General features: G+C 57.9%; 8 protein-coding genes across 8 annotated transcripts; 4 read left to right on the top strand and 4 right to left on the bottom strand.

Annotated features, from left to right (window-relative positions):
* The first annotated feature begins 456 nt into the window (after positions 1 to 456).
* On the top strand, positions 457 to 5,519 carry DL89DRAFT_37126 (uncharacterized protein). Its single transcript, XM_040891591.1, has one exon. It carries the CDS (start codon positions 827 to 829, stop codon positions 5,066 to 5,068), a length of 4,242 nt encoding a protein of 1,413 aa, XP_040741687.1. The 5' UTR covers positions 457 to 826; the 3' UTR covers positions 5,069 to 5,519.
* An 81-nt stretch (positions 5,520 to 5,600) lies between these two features.
* Positions 5,601 to 7,532, top strand: DL89DRAFT_324022 (uncharacterized protein; the record flags this gene model as incomplete). The annotated part of the gene is made up of 5 exons (XM_040891430.1): positions 5,601 to 5,873; positions 5,905 to 6,582; positions 6,674 to 6,853; positions 6,888 to 6,968; positions 7,150 to 7,532. 5 exons carry the CDS (start codon positions 5,601 to 5,603, stop codon positions 7,441 to 7,443), a joined length of 1,506 nt encoding a protein of 501 aa, XP_040741686.1. The 3' UTR covers positions 7,444 to 7,532.
* Positions 7,533 to 7,742: 210 nt separating this feature from the next.
* On the bottom strand, positions 7,743 to 9,492 carry DL89DRAFT_37081 (N-terminal nucleophile aminohydrolase). Its single transcript, XM_040891589.1, has one exon. It carries the CDS (start codon positions 9,094 to 9,096, stop codon positions 8,083 to 8,085), a length of 1,014 nt encoding a protein of 337 aa, XP_040741685.1. The 5' UTR covers positions 9,097 to 9,492; the 3' UTR covers positions 7,743 to 8,082.
* A 1-nt stretch (position 9,493) lies between these two features.
* Positions 9,494 to 10,426, top strand: DL89DRAFT_37090 (uncharacterized protein). Its single transcript, XM_040891590.1, has 3 exons — positions 9,494 to 9,697; positions 9,875 to 10,015; positions 10,199 to 10,426. The coding sequence occupies exons 1-3, from the start codon at positions 9,625 to 9,627 to the stop codon at positions 10,327 to 10,329; spliced, it is 345 nt and encodes a 114-aa protein (XP_040741684.1). The 5' UTR covers positions 9,494 to 9,624; the 3' UTR covers positions 10,330 to 10,426.
* A 248-nt stretch (positions 10,427 to 10,674) lies between these two features.
* On the bottom strand, positions 10,675 to 11,739 carry DL89DRAFT_37073 (uncharacterized protein). The gene has a single exon (XM_040891588.1). It carries the CDS (start codon positions 11,390 to 11,392, stop codon positions 10,814 to 10,816), a length of 579 nt encoding a protein of 192 aa, XP_040741683.1. The 5' UTR covers positions 11,393 to 11,739; the 3' UTR covers positions 10,675 to 10,813.
* Positions 11,740 to 11,788: 49 nt separating this feature from the next.
* On the bottom strand, positions 11,789 to 15,075 carry DL89DRAFT_269022 (uncharacterized protein). The gene is given in 4 exon segments (XM_040888126.1): positions 11,789 to 12,296; positions 12,316 to 12,939; positions 12,980 to 14,319; positions 14,605 to 15,075. The coding sequence occupies 4 exon segments, from the start codon at positions 14,843 to 14,845 to the stop codon at positions 11,844 to 11,846; spliced, it is 2,658 nt and encodes an 885-aa protein (XP_040741682.1). The 5' UTR covers positions 14,846 to 15,075; the 3' UTR covers positions 11,789 to 11,843.
* Positions 15,076 to 19,383: 4,308 nt separating this feature from the next.
* DL89DRAFT_37027 (uncharacterized protein) lies at positions 19,384 to 20,077 on the top strand. The gene has a single exon (XM_040891585.1). The coding sequence runs from the start codon at positions 19,480 to 19,482 to the stop codon at positions 19,966 to 19,968; it is 489 nt and encodes a 162-aa protein (XP_040741681.1). The 5' UTR covers positions 19,384 to 19,479; the 3' UTR covers positions 19,969 to 20,077.
* On the bottom strand, positions 20,075 to 20,583 carry DL89DRAFT_37042 (uncharacterized protein). The gene has a single exon (XM_040891587.1). It carries the CDS (start codon positions 20,485 to 20,487, stop codon positions 20,182 to 20,184), a length of 306 nt encoding a protein of 101 aa, XP_040741680.1. The 5' UTR covers positions 20,488 to 20,583; the 3' UTR covers positions 20,075 to 20,181.
* Between the last annotated feature and the right edge of the window lie 186 nt (positions 20,584 to 20,769).

Raw genomic sequence — 20,769 nt, 5'->3', positions numbered from 1 at the left:
AGGGGTCGCTCGAGAATGCTGGGAGCGGGCCTTTCGCCCCTTTGGTCCCTAATTCCCAAGGCTAACAATCTAGAGTAGGGGCACATCCCCTCAGCAGCGGTTGTTCTCCTCTTTCTTCTTAGCAAGCGGTTTTTCTTTCTTTTCTCATTGCAGTGAATTATTAGAGTTTTTAGTCTTGTCCAACACTCCTCCTCGGTTCATATTAATTTGAAACGCTGGAAGGTTTAGCAGCGTGGACCAATACAACCAAGAACGCCCCTCCCCCCAGTTCGGAATAGTGTTAGCGGAGGATTCTCTACTATACTTTGGCGTATGCGCTAAAAAGAGAAACGACCCAGCTTTCTCCACCACATCAACTTTCTCCACCATTTTCATAATCCTAGGCGCACGGGCTGGTTTCACCCTCAGACGGTCTTTTATTTCTTGACGTAGAGAGAGGCATAGCTACTGGGAGAGCCCTGACAGGGAATATTTGTCCTCTATATCCTTTGCAAAACAGTTCTTTCAGAAAATTTATCCTGGCATTATTTGCAAACGGTACCAGCCACAACACAGCAGCAACAACAACACAGACAGAGCGATGAAGCGGCTTCTGGTAAGTTCATGCGGACATCTCTTTGCGGTATTCTGATTACAGCTTGCAGCTGAGGGAACTGATGGACAAGCACTCGTGGTTTGGGTGTAGCGAGGCAGCAAAAGCGAAAAGAGGAGCGACGAGGCACAGTCACCGGGCTCGGGGCAAAAGAAGCTGTGGGGGAACGGCAGCGCAGCGCAGGCGCAGAGCCGGCTGCGTAGCGGCAGCCACCCGCAGATCCGGCACCTGGCGATGGAGGGCCACGCGGGGCCTGTGACCAAGGCGACGATGGAGGAGATCCGGCGAGACGCACCGCGGGGCAGCAGCAACTTCCGCATGAACAGCCTGGGGTCGCCAGTGGCGGACTCGATTCTCGGGACGTCGCCGGAGAAGTCGCTGGTGAGCAGCGCTCCCTTGACGCCCAGCACTCTGGAGGACCGGCACTCGCCCAGCAGCGACAAGGCGAGCATTGAGCAGGCGACACCGCAGGCGACACCGCAGGCGACACCGCAGCCGAATGACATGCAGGAGGGAGAGTTCCCCATGCGCACCACCTCGGCATTGGCCGGCATGACTGGGCTGCCGGGCATTGACACAAGCCCGGGAGCACGCAGCACGACACGTGTCGAAAAAATCAACTCGGCTGTGACGGTGGACAGCGACAAGTCGATGGGATTCGGTGCGCTGCCGGGCGACGAGGCTGGGTTCGATCGGACGTCGCCGGCGGCGCAGGCAGCAGATGCGGCGAGCCGGCGAGTCATCAGCGACCGGATCAAGAACCTGGCGAACCGGTTCAGCCAGTCCAACCTGGGCGAGGCAGCCGAGACATCCGAGGCACTGCCGCTGACAACCCCGGTGATTGCGCGGCGGCACTCGAACTCGCCGTCGGTCTCGGAGCGTGTGTCGCTGTTCGACGGGTCGTCGCAGGGAACAAAGGATGCGCGCAGTATAGCGGCGCTGTTTGGCAAATTCGGCGATGCCAGCGCTGCTAGTCCGGGCGGCAGGCATAGCCGGGCGTCGTCAGTTGCCGGGGGATCGGTCAGGCAGCGGGCAGAGACACTTGAGGCTGGGCCAGAGACCAGCAGCCAGGCAAGCCTCCCTGAGAGCAGCGGTGAGCATGCGGATAAGCCATCGGAGCTGGAAGATGCAGAGGGCTTCCCGTACCGGGTGCCGCACGTGGACACGCCTGGCGGCAGCTCATTCGCCAGCGATCTGAGCGACGAGGGTCTGTACCGGTCGCGGCTCAAGGCAATGACAAGCGAGCCGACGGCTACGATTGCGGCCGGCGTGCAGGTCAGCTTCACGCAGTCGCAGGGCAGCCTGGGGGCAGAGAAGGAGACGCAGGCGGCGTTGCGTGGGCTGCGCAGCGACGGACTGTCGAAGCGACGCGGCTCGGTACACACAGCATTTGGCGAGCCAGACAGCCTGCGCATTGTCACCGACCCAGTGGCCATCAGCGACGCCTACCGCGGGGTGTCGCCGCGCACCAGCATCGGAGCAAAGCTGGCCACGGAGGCGGGTCGCAGCCGGTCGTCCAGCGCTGCCAACAGCCCGAGCGGGACGTTCAGCTCGCGGCACGGGTCGTTCCGGCGCCCCGGGTCGGTCGTGGCCAATGCGCGGCCTAGCTCCGCCGCTCTTGCAGAGCTGGGGCGGCAGCGGGCGCTGTCGCAGACATCAGAGGCAGCAGAGGATGAGCCGGCCGAGCTTGATCTACAGACAGACCAAAGCCTATTTGGAGCGCTGGTGCAGGCGCTAGGCACGCGGTCCTTCGACCGGCTCGACCCGGCGCTGTCAACGGCAGCAGGCGGCTCGATTCATTCAGCAGCAGGCAGCGTGGCGGCGGTGCTGCTGCATATGGGTTCAGGCAAGATCCTGGCGCAGGCGGACTACGAGCGGTACGTGCGCGAGGTGCCGGCGGCCAAGTCGCGGCTGCAGTCGGCACGCACGCGGCTGGCGCTGGAAATGCGCATGCGCGACTCGGCCAAAAGCCTGGCGGAGCTGCACAAGAACGGCGGGATGTTCAAGGCCAAGAACCAGCAGCACGCCGAGGAGCTCAGCAGCGCCAACACCCGGGTGCAGCAGGTCGAGGTCGAAATCTCCGAGCTATCCACGAAGCTCCGGCTGATGGAGAGTGGGCTGCACGACCACCAGGAAGCCGTCCTGGCCGCTGCCCTGCGCTCCCTGGCTGGCGATGCTGCGCGCATCGAGGATGGCGCCCGCGGCTATGCCCAGCGCATGAGCGAGCGCTGCGCGTCCCTCGAGCAACAGCTGGCGGGGCTTCGCCTTTCCCACCGCAGCGAGCGCGACCGTCTCACCAGCGAGGCCGCGCAGGCGCAGCGGGCGCTGGAGGAGCAGGTGCGCGTGCTGCAGCAGCGGTGCGTGGCCCGCGAGACCGACGACTCCGACCCCGAGACGCCATTGACGCGGCACAGCGCCAACCGGGCGGTCGAGCGGCTCACCGGCGAAGTGGCGGTTCTGCGCGAGCACAAGTCTGACGCCGAGCAGCGCGCACGTGCGCTCGAGGCGCGACTCGACGATGCGCTGCTGCAGAAGCAGGAGATGCTGCAGCAGCTCACGGATCTGCGCGCGCAGGCCGCCGAGATGGCCGAGGCAGCGCAGAACAGCCTGGAGCAGGCACGTGGGCGCGCCGACAAGGGCTGGCAGTGCGTCGAGGCATTTGCGTCTGGCGTAGCTGCGGCGGTTCCGGCGCTGCGCGAAATCAGGGCGCTGCACCAGGGCTCCCTTCCCACGCCATCTGACGACGACGCGGGCTCGACAGTGCCAGCGAGTCCAGCCATGTCGCTCAAGTTTGTCGACGCAGGCGCCTCTATTGACGCGCTCGAGAAGCCAACTGCTGATTCGTGGGACGCACCAGCGGCTACGGGCGCCATGCAGCTGCTGGCGGCAGCAGTGGGCGGGTGTGCAGGACTGTACAGCGAGTCGCTGAAGCTGCACGAGACCAACATGCAGCTGCTGATGGACCTGGGCACCGAGAAGCGCCTGCGCGAGGCCCAGGGCCTGGCCATTGCGCAGCAGCGCGAGAAGCTCACCCGCGCCTCCGAGAGCTCCGAGCGCCGCATCGACGAGACCACCAAGGATCTCGCGGCCAAGCACGACAAGGCCAAGAGTGCGTGGGACGAGGAGCGCCAGCGGCTTCTCGACAACATCGAGCGGCTGTCGCAGGACGTGAAGGCGATGCAGGACAATGCCCAGATCCGCGCCCTGTCGGTGCCTTCGGCTGACAGCGCGGTGAGCTCACCAGCTGTCATCGGGAGTATCGAGCACGTGGCAGACCACAGCCAGCGCATCGCCGGGCTGCAGCAGGACCTCGAGCTGAAGACCGCCGAGACTGATTCCCTGCAAAAGCAGGTGGCCGAGCTTGAGCCGCTGCGCATGCGCTGCAGTGAGCTGGAGGACCAGCTTGCGCAGCTGCAGCAGGACATGGAGAGCACGGAGCCGGCGGCCGAGCCGGTGTTGGGCGACTACGTGCAGAAGCTGAAGGACGCCAATGTGCTGCTGGCCAGCGAGCCGCGCACTGACGAAATCGGACAGGTGCATGAGATGTACTCGCTCAAGCTGATGGCCAAGGAGGATGCGCTGCGCAACCGCGAGGACGAGCTCGAGGAAATCTGCGCCAGCATCGGCGAAATTGCAGCCACATTGCAGATGGCGCTGCCCAGCGACACCGGCTCACTGCCGCGCTCCTCACCATTGCGGCCGGCGTCGCGCACACGCACCGGGTTCCTGCAGGGCCTCAAGTCCAACTACCTAGGCATTAGCCCGGAGGTGCCAGCCGAGCCACTGCACCGGGCCCCCAGCTCGCAGTCGCTGGGCACACAGCAGGGCATAGACGGCGTGCCGCAGCAGGTGGCCGGGCTGGTGCCGCTGGCACAGGCCGCCAGCACCGAAGTCCGGCGGCTCAAATCGCTAATCTACGAGCTGGACGAGCAGACGCGGTTGGCGCGCGTCGAGCTCGGCGACACGCAGGAGCGCTACAACAATCTGAAGAAGCACTGCCAGATGCGGCAGATCAAGGAGGACTCGGTGCAGCAGGACATTGCCCACGTGCTGGCCCAGATCTCCCGCATGCGCGACAAGGTGCTGCGCGCCGAGCGCGACAAGGCCAGGCTCGAGAAGGAGGCGGGCGAGCTGTGGGCGCGCTGTCTGAGGGCTGAGGAACAGACCGCCGGTGAGGTCGTCGAGCAGATTTCCGGCAGACTGGGTTCTGCCGAGTGGGCGAAACGGCCCGAGGAGCAGGTGCCCAGGCCCAGCAAGTTTGCGCAGCTGACCGCCATCCCTGTCAGCCACCCGCAGGCGGCCGAGATACGCGCGGAATTCAACGAGCTGCTGCACCAGGTCATAGCCCGCCGCGACCAGGACATTGAGCGCATCCAGGCCCTGGCCGACCAGATGCGCGGCGACGCCCGTGACGCCGTCCAGGCCTCTGAGTCCCGGGTATGGAACACGTCCACGCGCGGCGTGCAGACCGCCTGAACTCCATTTCTATAAATTTTTTTATGTGTTTTGCGAACTAATTGACTACTTGTCCTGAATCCCCCGATGGCCTGGCAGAGAGCCGGAATGATCCGTTACCCATCTGGCATGAGATAATGCATAGTTGCTGAGCCTGCCGCTCTCAGGACGATAACCCCTTTAGCAACCCTGTCACTGCTGCCACACCCGCAGGGGCAGCCCGACGGAACAGGCATAGGCTAGCGAATCGGCAATTTTTTTTGCAATTGACCTTGGCTCTGTGAACCTGCCTCGCTAGTGGGTTCCTGTCTGATCTTTAAAGATAAACCAAAATATCCCGCAGTTCGTCAAGGCAGCAGTTTAGAGCACATCTGGCCAGTGAGTAGTGCTCAGGTGACTCTCGGAGACAAGGGGCTGAGCGAAATGAAGGATTTGCTCTTCGGGCCAGCTCCGCTTGTCCGAGTCGGGGGGTATATAAAGAAGGGAGCAAATAGCGGTCACCATGTCTTGTGTTCCTGGCATCCTCTTTCTTCCTCTTTGTACACTAGCTATTATGCCGACAGACGACGAAACCCAGCCGCTGCATGGCAGCCAGTCCTCGCCCGATTCTCTGGCGCACGAGCTCTCGTGGCTCGGCAAAGCCTCCCTGCCGCTAATCGGCTCGTACTACCTCCACTACCTGTTCGGATTCCTCAACCTCATCTCCCTGGGGGCCTGGGGCGGCCAGGCACTGGGCGGGTATGCATTGGCGAACATGACGTGCGCCAATCCTGGCGTTCGCCCCGGCCACAGGCATAGCATCGGCGCTGGACACGCTGTGCACCGCGTCATTCGCGCATTTCGGCGGCGGGCGCCAGGTCGGCCTGCACTTGCAGCGCGGGCTGACCGCCGTCACACTCTGGTATGTTGTGGTACTGTGCATTATGCAGTTTGCCATGCCCACAGTATATGATGTGCTGGGGCAGCCGAGGGAATTGGCAGAGCCGGCGGCCGAGTACTTGAAGGTGCTGTCATTGGGACTGTGGCCGTGGATGGCTTTTGAGTGCCTGAAGCGGTACGTGCAGGCGAACACGCAGATGCGCCTGCCCGCATTGGTCCTGGCGGCAGTCGTTCCCGTGCATCTGCTGAACCACTACGTGTTCGTCTGGCGCCGCCATGCCTCATTCACGGCGGTCGCCTGGATCACCGTGTTCTCCTACTGGGCCATGTTCCTGGGCTTGGTTTTCTGCACCTTGGCCTGGGACGCACTGCGGCCGGCCTGGCACCGCCACCGCCCGAAGGAATTGATTTCCACAAGCTTCTATGCTCTGGCAGTGCCGGCCATGGTGGAGGCGTGCGGCGAGTATATGGCGTTTGAATTAATGACGCTGCTGGCTGCGCAGCTGGGCAAGACCAGTCTGGCCGCCCAGGCCATAGCCTTCAATAGCATGTCGATGGTCTACCAATTGCCGCACGGGGTCGGCGGCGCTGCTGCGGTGCGCATCGGAAGGCTTCTGGGCCGCGGCCAGACCAGTCGCGCATGCTTCTCCGCCGCGGTCTTGATCTCCTGGCGGTCTTATCTACAGTCTGCTGGGCACGGTTTTCTTCTTTACCTGCGGCGCCCGCTGGCTCGCCGTATATACCAAGGACCCGGAGGTATTGGCGGTGGCCCGTAGGCTGATCCGCATTGTCGCCATGATCGAGTGGACCGACGCCACGCGCGCCATCGTGCCTGGCATACTGCGCGGCATGGGCAAGCAGAGGTGGGCGGCCACCATCAACATAGGTGCCTACTATTGCCTGGTATTGCCATTGGGCGCCATGGCCGTGTTTGCACTGGATTTGGGCATTATTGGCCTAGTGGGCGGCCTTTGCGCTCGGCATGTCGGTGTTGGCCGCCGCATATATCGTGGCCATTCTGCGCACCGACTGGTCGCGCGAAGTAGAGCTCTGCATGGCGCGCATTTCCCACCACCCATAAATGTTTTAATTATTCTACCCATTTTGTATTCCCACTGCAGGGAGCGCTCGGTGCATCAGCTTTATAATAAATCAGTTCCCTTTCTCGGTGCATCAAGCTCAACACATCACATACAAACCATAGTTCGCTGTTGGCAATGGAGAGGACTGACTCGTATACGTTGGGCCGCACGCAGTTTGAGCGCGAGAAGGAGCGCCTGATTGTCGAAATCAACCAAAGCCTGGACATTGCCAATCGGAACTTTGTCCAGCTCAACCAGAACCTCGAGTCCGCCGTTGCTCTGGGCAGCAACTTTGGCCGTGTCGCGCAGCTCTGGTCAGAGTTCGCTGAAATCATCAGTCCGTCGGTCGACGAGGAGTCCGTGGAGGATGTGGAGGATGTGGAGATGGAAGAGGAAGAGCAGGCTGCAGAGCCTGAGGAGCACCCGGAAACATGAGCTATTATGCTCCATTATTATAGCCACCCTGCTTATCTGGGCGAGCTATTCAGGCGCATTCGCTTTTTTCTACCTGTTAATAAACCACCACCTTTTTATTCTTGATGTTCGTGCTTACATGTATTGATAAGGTCTCCACCATGTTCTTTTTCTTTGGGGGTGTGAGCGATCTCCGCTGCATTCACCCTTGCAACCACCCACCCCAATCGCTTGGAAGGGTTATTCTTAGCAAACATGCTCAGAGTTTTTTTGTTTTTGTATACATGCACATCCAGTATCCGGTTTGCGCCATTGGAAAACAAAATGAAAACCTACATGCGAACACTGTGCACGCTTTCTATGTCCTAGAATAGAATCGATCGGCAGCCTTATTAAAAAGGCAGCTTGCTCTTTACGTTGAAATACACGCGCTCTGCTCAAATAAAGTAAACAGTCCGCTGCATCCGACCCCCTTCCCACCACGAGTATAAAGCCCCATGCATGTGCACATCTCTCCCTCCCTTGACACGCAAACCTTTTGCACATCCCGCTTCCTGTTTTTTCTTCTTTCCCTCAACTTTCATTTATTTCATTTACCAACAAAAATGCACCGCACTGAGCGTCCCCGCCTAGTGTGCTCGCACCGTCTGGATGTGCCTGCTATGCAACTATGCCAGCTGCCGGGAGGACGAGATGATCTTGCACTGTGAGCACACCGACCACGCCGTCTATTGCTAACGCCCACAACCCATGTACATACCCACCGCATACTAGTAAATATCTCAGCATTTCATACATCCAGGTGATGGTCCTCGCTGGCCAATCACCTCGCTGTCCAAAAATCCCCACCACCGGCTCATGGCTGGTCGCCCCTGAGCAGTACGCCCGGTACATGCCATCCGAGCAGAACGTCATAGAAAACCTCCCATGCCTGTCAATGGCAATCACGCCACCGTCGCCGCCCGACCGCTTCATCTCGCGCATCGCCGTGGCACACGCCTCGGCAACCGCCTCCCTGCCCAGCTTGTGCCGCAGCGAAATGTACCGCGCCGTCCCCTGCCGGATGAAATACTCGCCCGACCCCGTACTGCTCACGGCGATCTCCGTGTCTGCCCATGTGCCTGCGCCGATTATCGGCGTGTCGCCGATTCTGCCATCCCACTTGTTTGTCATGCCTCCGGTAGATGTGGCCGCTGCCACATGCCCGAGACAATCCACTGCCACCGCCCCCACTGTGCCCAGAGGCAGATAAGAGTGGTCCGCTGGCTCATCCGCCATGGTGCTTGCATCCCATTCTGTGCTGTCCAGTTCGTCGGTCAGGAACCCGCGCTCATGCTGCTCCCACCTATGCTTGGTCCAGAAGTACGACCGGTCGACGATATCCAGGCCCTGGTGCGATGCGTAGTCCTCAGCGCCCTTGCTCGCCAGAAACACGTGGAAGTCGCTGTCCATTACGTGCTTCGCCAGTGTTATCGGATTCTTCACCACCGTCAGCTGTGTTGCCGCACCCGCCCGCCCCGTATGGCCCTCCATTATCGATGCCTCCAGCTGGTTCTCCCCCTTGATGTTGAACACCGCTCCCTTGCCTGCATTGAATAGCGGGTTGTCCTCCAGCGCCCGCACTGCTGCCTCGACTGCATCGAGGGCTGAGCCGCCCTTGTACAGTACCTGCATACCCGGCCTGTGTTGCTAGGTACAGGCCATTGCGCAGCACCTTCTCGTCCAAAGGCGTCATCTTCTCTTTGCGGATGGTTCCGGCTCCCCCATGAACCACAATGGTTGGCAGGGGATGCAGTCTTAGTAGAGAAAAGCTTGCGCAGTCGCGATGGGATGAGCGGATGGAGACACCCTGGATGTACTATCGCTGCTGCTGCTGGTGTCATGCTTGATGGGCGGCATCGTGGTAGGCCAGATTGTTTTGCGGGGGTTTGAGGCAAAATAGACCGAAGTGTACAAAATAAAACGTCGCAGAGGGAAAGAATATTGAGACTGGCCCGGGAAACCCATGCGCCAGCTGATGTACCTTTATACCGCTGGGAAACTTTGTTCTCAGATTTGCCCCCAAGTGCCCGACATGTGACCGATAGGCGAATGTCAAATATATTCATCCATTCATGACAAGTTCTCACTTTCTATGCCACGCTGGGCCTTCACCTGGTCGACACTGACAAGCTCAGCCCGGCATCCAGCGACACCAGGCTGATGTGGAACCCCATGTCCTCGAACGCATCGCCGTTCCAGCGCCTGATTTGGTTCTCAATCTCCTGCGAGCCGCGCGGAATCGCCGCGTTCAGCGCATCCGCAAAGCACTCCCACATGTCCGGGTCAATATTCAGCAACGCCAGCTGCGGCGGCACAAACGACGCATCAATGCCCATCAGCGGCGGCTTGTAAGTTGCCAGCCGGCGCGGGCCCGGCGAGCCCTCGCGCAGCGGCACCTCGCGCGGCTCCACCGCATCCCGCTGCTTGCTCTTCTGCCGGATGACCTGCCTGACGTCCTCGATGTCGGCCGGCGACGACATGGCCGGCGCATCCTCCTCGGTGTCACCCTCGTCGGCGGTGCACTCCATGTCGTTCTGCATCTCGCGCTTCAGCTCCTCGCTGGCCACCAGGCCCTCGCCCATCACCGAGTCGTGCTTGCGCGTCTTGACTACCCGTGTCACCTTGCGCTCACTGGCTTGCTCGGAGGCATCTCATTGTCAGACAGGTGCTTGGCGATTGCCTTCTTGACGCTCTTGGGCTTGGGGTGGCCGGATGCGACGGGGGCCGTGCCCAGCGCCCGCAGCATGCTGTTGGACGAGTTGCGCGCCAGAGAACCAACATCCTCGTCATCATCTGAAGTGTCGGTCACTTCGACGTCGTCCAGCAGCCCGCGGTAGCGGCCCTTGCCTTGGGCCAGAGACGTGAACCGGATAGTGAGTTCCTTTTCTGAAGCGACTGTCGTCATCGGTGAAGACCTGATAGAAGAATATGAATAAAACACGCCTTGCTTGTATGCGAAAAATAAGTGAGAAAGCTAGAGAAAGCCGTTGCTTCCTTGAACAGACAGTTGTTTGGCTGTACTTTTATACGGCTACAGCATGCTCTACGATACGGCAAAACTACCCTGGTAACAGTAATAAAAGAAGGCCTCGACCTGTCGGTAATAGTTGAGGTTGGCGAATATAGGATTTATTTGGCAAAGGAATAGGCACATAGAGCGGAGGTGGAGAGGAAAGAAAAACTGGCTGCTTTTTGTCTTGGAGTCGGGTGTGCTCATATTCTTCACTCGGGCATTTGTGTTTGTGCATTCTGGTAACAATCGGGGGGGAGCGTGCTGGCTTCGACTAAATAGACCGGCCAGCGAGAACTCGAGGCACATGATCAGACAATAGGCTGGCGCATTCCTGGCTCAGGGATCTCTATGGCTCCGGCTCGGCTCATCAAATAAAAAATACTGCTGACAGCCAAAAAAATATTTTTTTTGACCTCTCCACCTTCCCTCTACTTTTTTTTTCGCACACATTTCAGGACAATGGCCGACGAGCAGAAACCGCAGCTGGCACTGACAAAGAAGCAGCTCAAGGCCTTGCAGTTCCGCGGCAAGATCGCCAAGCCGGCCAAGGATGACAAGCCAGTCAAGGACGACAAGCCGGATGCTGACTCTGACAAACCCGCTGACGACCACACAGTTAACAAAAAGAAGCAAAAGACCAAGGCCAAGAAGGCGCAGCGCGAGAAGGAGGCCAAGGAGGCAGCAAAGAATAAGCCGAAGGAGAAGTTCAAGCCGCAGGTCAGCGAGACCGGCAACCAGGTGCGGTTCATTGTCTTTGTCGGCAACCTGTCGTTCAAGACGACCAAGGAGGAGATCGAAGGAGTTCCTGGAGCAGGCCAATCCTTTGTCGGTGCGTCTGATGACAGACAAGAAGACAGGTGCAGTCCCAGGGGGTTCGCCTTTGTCGAGTTTGGGTCGGCTGCGGATCTGAAGCATGCGCTAAAGTTCCACCATATGCCGCTTGGCTCGCGCAAGGTTAACATTGAAGCTGACGGCGGGCGGCGGCGGCAATAGCACGGCCCGACAGGATAAGCTGAAGCGGCGGAGAGATGATCTGGAAAAGGAGAGGCAAAAGGAGTCTGTCAAGCGCAAGCGGGCAGCGGAGGACAAATCGGCAGCATCGGAAGACGGAGAGACGGCTGGTGCTGGCGGAGATGATCTGGACGGCGACTTTGCCCCCAGCGGCAATGGCGACAACGACATCGACAACGATGGCCATGGCAACGACGAAGAGTACGATGCAGGCGACAAGAAGGAAAAGAAGGCCAACCGGAGAAAGCGCGGACGTGGAGGGCGCAAGTAGACACCACTCTGCCAGCACCATAGCGGTTTAGTGTACGTAAAAACACAGATTTCATTAGACAGCTATTCAACATTGTGGATTTTACTATGTCTCGAGGCGAGTGTTGATTTCGTGTGCCCACCTGCGCAGATCGGACGGGTCGCCCTTCAGATACAGGATGCCCTCCGAGTCGACAATGCGCAGCTCGCTGTCGCAAGTGACCTCGGCTGGTGCGACACGCGTGGCCAGGTGGTAGATGCGATTGACCTTGAGATCCTTGTTCATGATGATTGTGCACTGCAGGATCATGTCGTTGAACAGGAAGAACCGGTAAACCGTTCCCACACCAATGCGCCGGGCCGACATCTCGCCTGAGCGGCCGACATACGGCTCGGACAGGATCTGCAGCCTAAAGTTGGCCATCAGCTTGAACTTGCGGTGCGGGGTGATCAGCGGGATGTCGGCGGCGCCGGCCACCTTGTCCTGGATCTTGCGCAGCTTGGCCTGGTTCTCAAACATGCGCTTCTTTTCGTTGACATCGTGGATGGTCCGGTTCAGCTCCTTGAGCGCACGGTACAGCGGCTCGTGGTCCGGGATGGCTGGGCGGCGTGTTGCACAGCAGGTCCGTCAGCAGCATGCGGTAGCGTGGCAGCCGCTGCACCGGCGTCAGCAGGTGGCCGTCGAGGCCGACCTGCCCGATCTGCGTTACATCATAGCGCGAATTCTGAATGAACGAGCTGACGTTGCGACGCGACGACACATTGGCCAGCGTCTTGACACTGGTGTCGTGGTTGTTGGTGTATGTCGAGTACAGCTTGAAGTGTGCAATGTGGTGCAAAAAGATATCGCCGATCCGCATGTCCTGCTGTGAGATGGCGTACGTGATGCCAGGCAGGAAGTGGTCGTTGTGGAATGCCAGGATGACCTCGATGTTGGAGAAGATTTCACGCAGCTCAGTCTCCGACAGGATCTTGGCCTCGCGCATGGGGTTCAAAAAGATCCCAACCACGTTCTTCAGGGTGTCCACATAGGTCACCTCTGTGACTAGCAGCTCGGACAGGATCTTCATGCGCTGGCTGTCGCCAGCCTCAACCGACTTTTGGCGATACACCCGCTCGATGCCCGAGGCGCCGTCAATACGCACGTTGCCGTCACGCTGCTGAGCCAGCATCGCCTGCACGTTCTCAATTTCGGTGTGGATCTGGGTTCAGATCCCACTCGTCACACAGCTGCCACAGTACGCGCGCAACCTTGGCTGCATCCTGGATCAGGCTGGCGCTGTCGTCCATCGACGAGCCATGGGACTCGCCAGAGCCCGAGTACGTGCTGTCGCGGCCAGAGAGCCCCGACGGGCCACTGACAATGCTGCTGTTGGTGACAGCCGATGTGGGCGACAGGTAGGAGCCAGCCATGGCTGCCAGCTCCTGGTCAGTCAGCGCATTGCTGCCTGTGGTTCCGGTAGCGATGCGCTTGGCAATGTTCAGGGCAACCTCGCGAGCAGACTCGGTCGGGATACCTGCAGGCGGGGGCGGGGGCAGCTCGCGGCAGCTGTAGTCATTGAGCTCGGACTGCGGCGGGTTGATGGTCTCCCAGCCAACAATGCTGGGCGTACCCCCAGCCGAGCTGTCGGGAGTGCTCTGCTGCTGGCTCATAAAGCCAGGGTCTTGGATATTCAGATTGGCCATCTGCTGGGCAACCACCTCCGTCGGGATCACCGCGCTGTCGCGCGACTGGTTGAACATTTGAGGTATCTGCGGCGACGGCGGGATGTTCATATCAATGTAGTTGTGGGTTATGGCGCTGTGTAGCGACGTGCTACGACCAGTGGTCCCGCGGTGTATGGACGCCTGGTCGCTGACAGACGTGGGCTGAACAGACTGCGACTTGGTGCGCTGGACGCTGGGGACAGAACTGACTATTGATGCACGCGGGTCGGCCAAATGCGAGGGCGCAGTGGTGGCCACCGACTGCTTGCGCCCGCGCTTCAGACGCACCATGATCAGCTTTTTCACTGCCGCCATATACTCCTTGCTGTGCAGGGGCTCCAGATTGTCATAGCGAACCAGCGTGCTGCCGTTCTTGGCCGCCTTTGCACGCAGCTTATCTGACTTCTCCTTGGCCTTGGCAATCTTCTTGGCTTCGCGCGACGGGATAGTCAGAATCGGCTCGATCAGATCGCGCTGGTGCTTGTCGAATGGATTTCCGTCGACCAGCAGGATGCGCAGGTTCTGCGCCAGGAGACCCAGGTACGGCGGCAGGAATGTGAGTCTGTTGTCGCTAATGTTGAGCATACGCAGCAGCTCCAGCCGCGAGATGCTCATATCCAATAACTGAATGTAGTTTTCCGACACGTCCAATACCTCCAGGTTGCGCATCGACCCCAGCGTCAAAGGCAGGTGTGTCAACGCATTCTTGTTGACGTACAGCTCCCGCAGATTCGTCAGATGGCTGATTTCCTCAGGCAGCGACGTGAGCTGATTCCCAGACAGGTCCAGGATGTTCAGCGCCGAGAATGTGCGTCCAAAGCTGGGCGGAACCTGCGTCAGCATATTTGTGCTCAGGTTGATAGAGAATGCCTCAGCTACACAAGCAAACATGCACAAATGGTGATTCCAGGGGGTCATGTGGGGATTAGCGAGCTTACATCTGGGTCACAAATATTAAAAAGCGCATCACGCATGTATCAGGCTCACGGCATGAAGTAAAACAAAACCGGCCGTCGTGACAAGCGCTGTATCCGGGGGCGGCTGCAATGCCCATCGCAACGCATCACAGTGCGCTCTATCCACTGCCTGGCCAGCGCACCATGTCGGCCCCTCCTTCTGGCCTCATCATCGGCCACTGGCAGCGACCAAACTGCACTTACCAGGTATATCGTTTGGAACAGCCGTCAGGCCGTGGCTGCTGAAATCAAGGAACGGTGTGTAGCGCATGGGCGACTGCGTATATGGCGACTGCGTGTGCGGCGTGGCCAGGCCGGCCGAGCTGCTGACATGTTTGCTGTTCACAGGGTAGTATGTCTGATGGCTGCCGCTGCTATGGTTGGACTCTGTAATCGTGAGCTCCGAGGGCTTGTGTCCCCGGAAACCGCTAAGAAATCCTGTCATGGTTGATATTGGAGTCGTAGTAATACAAGGGGAGAAATGAGGAGAAGAAGGTTCAGGTGCGAGGGCCGTGCTGATTTGCAAGATAATAAGGCTGGCTGGTTTCGTACAATCAAGGAGGAAAAATGCCCAAGTCCAGCTGGGTGACTGATAGAGGGTGGAGAAGGCTGCTTCCCACGGGATTTTGTTTAGGTCACTTTTGGTGCCGGCGTAGTGCTGACTTTGAGTGTGCTAGGCGAAAGCTGATGACGACTGATGGTATTATTTGGGGCTTTTTGTTTTGTTTTCTGCAGCAGTGTGGTGGAGGCACCCAAGGCTATAGCAAGCAGAAGCTGTCAGAGCTGAATAAAAAGGAACGAGTGCAAGAGAGGGATAAAAGGCGGCAAGAGAATAGAGGCGTGTCTCGAAAGCCAAAAAGTGGAGAATAATTAGATTGGAGAGGGATGCTTTTGTGCATTTTATAGCGGGCGCCTTTCGCCCTCTTGTTCTCTACCTTGGAGGGGAGGGGCGCTGGGGCACTGTGTCGGGGCGGCAAACCCGCCCCCTTCATCAAGCTGGTCCTGAAATTCACTTTCTTTTCTCGTGGCCCGAGGCACCAGCGCCCGAGCGGAGTGCCTACATCGCCCTTCCTGGAGAAATCCGGTGGGACATAAAATCGACAGGGCAATCGCTCATTTTCGGCTCTAACAGAGGGTGGGATGGCCCCGGTTGATGAGGGGGGTGGGCTGCAGCCCCCTGACCTGGCACCACCTGCTTGCCAGTTGCCAATTGGGAACCTGCCGCAAAATTGATGGACCAGCTAATTTCTCCCTGTTCACTCTCAATCTCTGCAGCCAGCAAGCCAGCGGCTGTGGCAAGATTACTCCTGGACCGCAGCGGCCAGCCCGCTCCGCGGTGCCATTGGTGTAGTTGTTTCTCGCAGCATCTGGGATGGGCACATAAAAGATGCCGCGGGGTTCCTTAATAAGAACATGCTTTTCGTTGTCTGTTTCCAAAAGCACTGCCGTGGATAGCCCGCCCTCCGTATGACACCCATTGTTCGCATGCCATCTCCGCGCAACAGGGTGATATGAACGATAAATTTCAGCGTGCAGGGCAACGGGGCGGGCAGGCTCGGTGCTGCACAGCGACTCCAGAACATATCCGAGAAGCGTATGTGTTTGCCCTTGCCCAGTACCTTTCATGCGGCGAAATAACAGCACCGAAGCCGGCTTTCCTCTGGACTGCGATTCCAACAGCGAAGCTTTGTCATCCTGCGTCTTTCTAACCAGACGCGCTATTCAATGCCATCTTGCATATGGTGTATCCCCACCTGTTCCGCGCATGTGCATGGCGTAGACATGAGCTGAAAATAGATGGCTTCATAAACGGTCAAAGAGGTTCTTTTCGTTAGTGACCCGAAAGGGGGACCTGCTGCTACCAAAATCAATGCGCCCAAATGGCAGATGTTTATTGTGTGGAAAGGGTGCCAGCACGGAAGCAAGCACACTGGTCCTAAGAGCGGCAGCAGTCTGCAATATCCAGCACAAGCAATTCGCGGTCCTTGTGGACCGCACGCTCTCGTCTTATGCGGGCTGTATGTGCCAGCAGATGCTCGTGCATAGAGCAAAATAGCACTTGCCTTTGAGTGGAACTCTAGTAGTGGAGCTTGCGAGGGGTCTACGTCAACTTAGAACGGAAGGCCCGAGAGATGCTCTGTCGTTATCGACAATGGCAGAACCTGCTGAGAGCAGTCCCTCGACTGAAATGCCCGCCGAGTAGGCTTGGCGGCAAAAAAAAGGAACCCCTGTATCTCGCTGAGCCGAAAACAGCAACTCGCTCAGGACAGCTCAGCTTTGCGTGTCGCTTGACCACTATCGATTTGGGGGCCGAGCAGCGACAGGACCAGCAATTGCCGCTTTCGACAGGTCTGCATGTGCAGTCCCAGAACAAAAAAGTGTTGGGGCGCAGTGGGTGCCTAGAGCGCCTGCGCAAGCCAGGATCCATGTGCCAGCGCTTTTTCCCATGGTCCGCACAGCCCATGTACCAGGCGGAATTTCCAGCTACCCAGAACTGCCAACGTCTTGCAACACACCGGGCTATTTCTCCAGCCAGCTCGTATCAGCCCATGCCTTGCATCTGGAGACATGTCTGGGTGACGGTGTATGCTCCCAGAACACTGAGGGCATGCATACTGATACATCACAAGGGCAGCCTACCCTTTCTCCCAGCATCCACTCCAGCAGGACTCCCCGTGAGCGTGCAACAAAAGCGCCTGGCCGTTTTGGCCACAGTAGATCATCGATGGGAGAATGGTCCTAATCGCTTGCCCCGGAGATCGTCGCCACCTCGTAGGCGTCAATTGGTTTGCGCGTACAGCCCCCTCCCCTATTTCCTTCGAGCTGCATGCCAATGAATCGCCCAAACAATGCATTCCATGCCAAGTGTGGCAACCTTGACACAGTTTTCATTGCGCACACTTGCAGCTGCCGCCTAGACGAGCCCCCAGCATGTATCTCTCGACAAACGGGGAAACAAACAATGCGAGGATCAATGTGTCGGCATCATTTTGCACGAGAATAAATGGTCTTCCGACATACTCCTCTCCCCGAATCCGCTGGCGCCAATGCACGGCTAATTCCGTACGGCGGCTGGGCTGAGTAACGCGCATTGCGTTTGCTGGCAGGTAAATGAAATGTGCAGCCAGCAGAAAACAATCGGCAATAGTTTTGCTGGGACTAGCCGGCGATCACATTGTCTGAACGAACGCACTCTTGCAAAACAGCCGGGTAAAGCGGGTGATGGACAACAACAACAAACACATATGCAGGCATGGTTCTAGCGGAACTTGGAAGGTGGCGCCAAATGCTAGCTCCCCCAACCTTATACACATCGCTCTGCAAATGGCTCGTGAATATGTGGAATATAGGTGCTTTCTGCACACCATCTCTCCAACCACCACAGCTCCCACCTAGCATCGGCCACCCACCTTAATTTGTCCACGATCTGGAGACCGGTTATTGCTAGCCAGCTCGGCAATGCGTCTGTACTGGCACTGCAGCGGATCTACGACCGAGGAATGCAAGATGGGCTCCAGAAACGGCAGACAGGCACGGCTCATTTCCCTTGCAAGACGCGTGCTATATGCTACCCCGGTATCTTTTCCTGGCTTGCACCAAGCAAATAAAAATAGCTTCAAGGCAAAGACATGCAAGGCCACATGGATTTTTGTCCGTGTCCTGCCAACTTTGCAGCAGCCTCAGGATGAACAGCATCCATCGTGACCGACCAGTCCAAAGAGAGCGATCAACGGGCCGAAAAAGGCAATAACAGCGTCTCACCTCACGCCCTCCATTGCAGTCTGTTCCTCATCCACCATGAATCTTCTGGTTCTCCAGTCCTTACCTTCGCAAGAAGCCCATACAAGCTGCCATGCATCTGCGCATGTTGCCGCTGCCAATCCGCAAGGTACTTTGTTTGCCCAATTTTACATCTGAGTGTGATCTTTATGAGATGCGCATTCCAAGGTACAAAGACCTGTGTGAATCGCTGCAGCATCCGAAACCTGTTTGCAGCCTCCTATTATCTCGCCCTCGACTCTCTGTGACCCGGGCATACATTCTGCTCTGTCCACAACTTGGCGCAATCCACAACCCATTGTTTCACCCAAGGCATGGCGTACTTCGCCCAGACGCATCCGATTGTTGGCGTTTCCGATATCTGCCGTATCCATAAAACGGAAACAGAAATAACCGCGCTTTTGTGTTCATGGCCCCGGATTTCCTCCGTGAATACATTGTACACTCTGACATGATTCGCTGCATGCAAGGCTCACCTTCTACTGTTTGGTACGGCCCAAACAGCATCTTGACAGGTATCGGTCTGGAAACACACCGTCTGCGAGGCAGCCAGATATATTGCCAGCCATCGCAAGTATTCATGGGACTGCGCTGCATGTGCCTACACTATATAGCCCTGCAATTCCTCTCCTGGCCATTAATTACTCCTATATGTACCGTGAATCCGGCTTGTTTTTCACATTGCGGCCTGTTTTTCTGCTTTCCAGTTCTAGCTTCCCTGATGTTCCCGAGCTTTTTTCTATGCTCTAAACTGCGATTACACTCGGCATGGCTCATTGCATGAGAGCTACTCTGCATTCTGTGTGCCAGGCTTTTTTACTAGTTGCTACACTATACACATGCAACACCGGCACATGTGATGTGTGCGTCACATTCACTGCCTTGTATACTTTGCGTCAGCAGTTCTGCTGGAGTCGGACGTGTAAAAACGGCAATCGAGAGTGTTTATTAGTGCACAAAAATTAATGCAAGCATCTGCCCGTAGAAAGCAGCGTCAACCTGCTGTGCCCGGAAAACCCACCGACATGAAAAGGAAATGCGACATTGATACATGCTCGCGGTTGCAAGAGCAGAAAATATATGCAGAATGGTTGTAAAATCACTCATTGGTCATTCTAATGTGTGTATAGTGGAGATGCCGGTGCGAGAATCAGACAGCGCTGTTTCCGACATTCCATTTCATAGTCCGAAACTAGCAGCGCCGCTATTGCTTCCACATCCCTTTAGAAACGAAAATGGACATCCCAAGAGCCTGCGAAACATCGCATAGAACGACCTCTCGCCCACTAATCTTGTTCAATGATAGTGCCGAGCGGGATCCACTCTACGTGCAGGGTCCGTATATTAGGGATCGGTGGGCTGACGGGCAATAGCTCTGGCGAGCATGCTAGTGGGATGGGAGGGCAAAATCCCGGCATGAGAGAAGGCTCCTGGCCCGACTGGGTGGAGAGGGGGAGCAGAGATTTGCCTAGTTATGCACTTATGCGAACCCAGCACTTGTCTCCGAGCCAGCACAGACTGGTTGCCCGCATCACGCCTTGCACCCGAGCCCGCCAAAGCACCAGCGCACCCAGTGTTTCTTCAAAGCACGGAACTTGCAGAGTGGAAGCGGAGGGCCCATGCGGTGGAGGCGACGATCCGCACATCCGCCTCCTGGCTTGTGCACATCCCCCGATTTTCCCAAGCGAAGCAGTGCGGGCTATCAATTTGCATCTATTCTATCCACTGGGCGAGAGCCAGCGGCAGTTGCCAAGGCTTGCTGATAAGAGGGGTTTAGAAAGATGCTGATGATTTTCGTCTAGTACGCGTGGATCCTCCTGCCAAATGCCTCAAAACGCACTCCCTGCCTAGTGCGCACTGCCAAATCAGACGCATCTCGCATTGCTCTTCCTCCCAAAGACGGCAAAAGTAATAAGATCGATTACTAGGGCGGATTACAGAGCTGTGTTCACAGAAGCTACACAGAAAAGCAGCGCTCTAGCACCTTACCAAGTGTAGCATCTAAATGTCAAGGGCTACTGCCGACCCGGTTGGGTTGCCACTTGGGTACTTGTGCCGCGAAATCGGCATCTGGGGCGGCTGTGGCAGATCGGATATGGCGTGGAACGACCACTTGCCTTCGCGCACTGGCACGCCCGCTGTGCCATTGGAGCCAGCGTTGGCTGGAGGAGGGGGAGGAGGTGGTGGCGGATGTGATGGTGCTGACCCACTGCTGGTACGCTGGTGTGAGAACCGGTCGCCATAGGCGGCGTTAGGCGGTGCCGGTGGGCGAGCCGGTGCCGGCGGTAACTCGGTTCTGCTAAACATGGTCTCGGTCAGACTGACGCGAATGGTTGGTGCCCTTGGCCCTGACACTCTTTCCAAAGATCCCTGCCTAGTGAGCTAACACTGCCTTGGCTCTCGGCAATGATCCCGCTATCGTTTCCATCGTCCTGGCTGTTCCGCGGCTGCATAGCTGCTGATGGCCGTGGTGTGTTCTGTGTGGTGGCTGCTGCCGGTCTTAGGTGACTGCGCATATCAGCTGTGCTCGGCACAGACGATGGCGACGGCGACGGCGACGTGCTCTGGCGGTTACTCGTCCAAGCCAGG

This window comes from Linderina pennispora (genome assembly GCF_002104995.1).
Source record: "Linderina pennispora strain ATCC 12442 chromosome Unknown DL89scaffold_11, whole genome shotgun sequence".
Classification (NCBI taxonomy): domain Eukaryota; kingdom Fungi; phylum Kickxellomycota; class Kickxellomycetes; order Kickxellales; family Kickxellaceae; genus Linderina; species Linderina pennispora.
This window is presented reverse-complemented; position numbering and strand designations above follow the sequence as displayed.